General features: G+C 48.7%; 1 protein-coding gene across 1 annotated transcript in view; it reads left to right on the forward strand.

Moving 5' to 3' along the window:
• Positions 1–3,479, forward strand: part of NUSAP1 (nucleolar and spindle associated protein 1) — a 38,124-nt gene that overhangs the window by 28,682 nt on the left and 5,963 nt on the right. Inside the window, 1 exon segment of the mRNA XM_019519931.1 lies at positions 1,212–1,395. Within this exon segment, the coding sequence (XP_019375476.1) occupies positions 1,212–1,395 (184 nt within the window).

The raw sequence follows: 3,479 nt of genomic DNA on the forward strand, positions 1-3,479 counted from the left end.
GGGGGGTGGAGCCGTGGCTCATGGCAGCTCCCACTGTTGCTTGCACCCTGGGAGGGCACAGGGGTTGTATGCTCCCTGGATCTACATGGGGCAGAGCAGGCTGCAGCAGGGCTTTTCTCAGTGGGGGCTAGGCTTGGAGTGGGTGCTGTTGGTGCTGAGAGGATGCTGCATCCACCCCAAACTTCATTGTTGCTCCGCTCCCAGCACCACTGCCACCAGCTCCCCCCTGCCAGTGCCCTCCCGGGGTGCAAGCATCAGTGGGAGCCACCTCCCCCACCACGAGCTGTGGCTCCGCCCCTGCCCCATCCCTCACCATGGGGGGCGTTCATCTGCCCCCCTTGCTTCCCCCATCCCTTTCACTGCACCGGACTTACCCGCTGGAGGCAGCTGTATCGGAAATCAGATAAGTATTGGTCAATTATGCTTCCTTAAATCAGCTATTGGTATCGGCCCCAAAAATCTTTATCAGTGTACCCCTAATTTTTTTTACCATATGTGACTTACCTTTGGATATTTATTCAATACTTGTTCTAAAGCCTTTTCTACTATTGAGATCAGAGTTGCAGATCTGTAGTTGCCTGAATCTTTCTTTGAACCTCTTTAAATTATATGGATTGTATATGCTATATTCCAGTCGAGCAGTGCCACTCCCACTTAGTTTTATTAGAAATCTTTGGTACTTGGCTTAAAACTTGACATACCAGGTTTTTTAGTGTTTGGGGGATGGCCCTTTTAAATCTATTGCTGTTTCAGCTCATTGTTCTTTCACAGTATAAGTGATAATTCTCATGTTTCCTTTGCTGTAATTGCCCCTTAATTAACTTAATCCAAGTTTTTATTCTCTTGATGGCCTCATTACTCATCAAAGGAATGTTAGAAAAAACATCCCCTCTGTTGGTACAATGACTGTTTAGTTAAGGAATCTGTTGGCTATTGCCAAGAAAATCTGCATCTTAATGCGTCAGCTTCCTTCCTTCTCTAAGTTGTATCTACAGAATAATTATTTATCAATAATACATTATGAAAGAAAACACTTCAGTGCTATTGTTGCAAATACTGTTGCTTTTGACAGTATTTGATGAAGATGGAATTCTTGTTGCATATTCATGGTAAAGGTGGTATGGGTTTGTGTATTGTAGCAAGTAACATTTCTTTTTCCTGCAGATAGGTCTTAATTCTGTTGAAATGTTTCCAACAAATATTTGCTTCAGATTCTCAGGAAGTACAAAGGACAATGAACACAAGCGCTCCCTTGCCAAGACTCCATCTAGAAAGTGTCCAGACTTGGAGATCTGCACACCTGATAGCAAGAAGAAGAGCAAGCCTATAATTAGTAACAGAGGTACAACGAATCTTGAGCTGGCTGAGTCAAAGACCAAGGCTGCTGGTAATTTTTAAGAAACTGATGTTACATACTTCCATAACTTTCAGAAGCAAATGTAAAGCCTAACATTTCTCACCTAACATAGAGGTGTCCAACCTATGCATGCATGCCCCAAATGGCATGGGCAGCCTATGTGTATGGCATATGGCAAATCTGGGAGCAGACAGGTAGCACTGTGGGAGATAAGACAGGCAGCAGGAGAGCTGTGGATTGGACAGGGGAAGGGAATTGTAGTGGGACATTGGGAAGCTAATGGAGTTGTGGGGTTTTTTTCTTTTTCTTTTTTTTGTGGCACGCTTATCAAAAAGGTTGGCCCCCACTGCCCTAACACAGCTGAATTCTTAGACTGGACTAGGATTTGCTTGGAGCAGTACTTCCCAATCTTTTCAGACTGCAGACTGGCAAGCTACAGACCAGCATACTGCAAACCAGAAGTGACTGGCAATCTGCAGACTATCAGCCACCCCTTTTTTTTTTCATATTCAGTTTGAAAAAGGGTTGGTTGCTGGTCCACAGTATGCTGGTCACTTCCAGTCCGGCAGCCAACCTTTCCTGGTGTTCCAGATATTAGGTGTATGTAGAACCACCTTATCTTGTGTAAGCAAGACCTTAGGCTTTTGGGTGCTGATGACTTATAAAACCAGGCTGTGTAGTAGTTCTTAGGGGTGCTCCAATAAAGATTTTCTTGGCTGATACAGATAGCCCTTTAGTAACCAACCACATTGTTTGATGCTGATCTGATAACCAATATTTAGTAATAATCCAAGGCATTTTAAACTACTAACATAAATAAACCTTTTTTTTTACATACTCCAGCAGCCTCCTGCATCCCATATGTCAGTGTCCTGGCACTTGAAAATGTCAGTGGGGGTGCTTGGACAAAAGCTTGTCGAATGAGCTTGTTCAAGTGCCACCACCACCATTTTTAAATGCAGGGACACTGATACAGGAGACGCTGCAGCACTTTAATTAGAGCGGCTCTTTAGACCCACTATGTTTAAAGCGCTGCCTCCCTCACTCCCAAACCACATGTAAGAGTGCCAAAGGGCAGCTGCCTGAGCCTGCGTAGGGGAAGGTGTGAGCCTTCCTGGCTGCCCAGGGCGCTGGTCTTTGGGCCAGGCTCCCTGCTCTCCTTCCTTTGCTGAGAACAGGGCCACCAGACTATTTCAGGCCTGTAGAAACCAGACCACTCTTCCGCTGCAGGTGGGCCCAGGTCCTGGGAGCTGGACTCCAGGAGGGGAAAAGGACCCTTCCCCTCCTGGTGCTGCTGCTGCCCGGGGCAGGGCAAGCCTCTGCCCTGTGGGGGAGGCTGAATGGACCTGGCCCCAGGAAGGACAGGACCCAGCTGGACTGGGGATATAGGGTGACACATGCCCACCTCTCCTCCCTGTTCCCCTCCTCCTCCCATCCCTGCCATGGCCACAGCCGAGCCAAGTGGGGTAAGTGCAAATACAGGCTGTGTTCAGAGCTCTTCACCCTCATGCCTTTGACTTGGGAGCCCCATGCCAATCATGCATCTCCTGCTTGCCCAGCAATGAGAGAGAGAACTCACAGCCCCCACTGCTGTGGGGGTGCAGCTGGCACAGACGGGGCTGTCGAGGGAAAGGCAGCAGAATGGAGAACCCCAAGCCCAAAACGAGCAGCTCATATCTGCCCAGTGTACAAATATGGGGGGACATGTCCCCCCATTTTTCCCTTGGGGTGTGCGCAGCAGTGAGGGGCCTGTGCCCCCTGATCAAGCTGCCTGTGGCTCTGTTCTGCTCCCTGCCCCGGATCACATGCAGTGTCCTGGCTGGGCAGTGCCCCCAGCTCCTGCTCCTGCCCAACTTCCTCCCTCACCATAGGGGCCTCAATCTGCCCTCCCACATCCCTTCCCTCCTCCACACCCTTCTCTTCCATAGACTTACCTGCTTGGAGCTGCTCTCTGTGCTGCCTGGCTATACTCTTGACCATGTGCGTGCATACAGCTGTGCTCATGTACATGGGCCCCCTGTTTTAGGGCTGTGCAAAGCTTTGGTCGCTGATTTGATTTGGCCCTATTTGGTGGCCAAATCTTTGAATCCAAATCAAATCAGGAGACCCTTTAATCTCTCCA

Source organism: Gavialis gangeticus, unplaced genomic scaffold (genome assembly GCF_001723915.1).
Source record: "Gavialis gangeticus isolate Ggan-Ray unplaced genomic scaffold, GavGan_comp1, whole genome shotgun sequence".
NCBI classification, from domain to species: domain Eukaryota; kingdom Metazoa; phylum Chordata; order Crocodylia; family Gavialidae; genus Gavialis; species Gavialis gangeticus.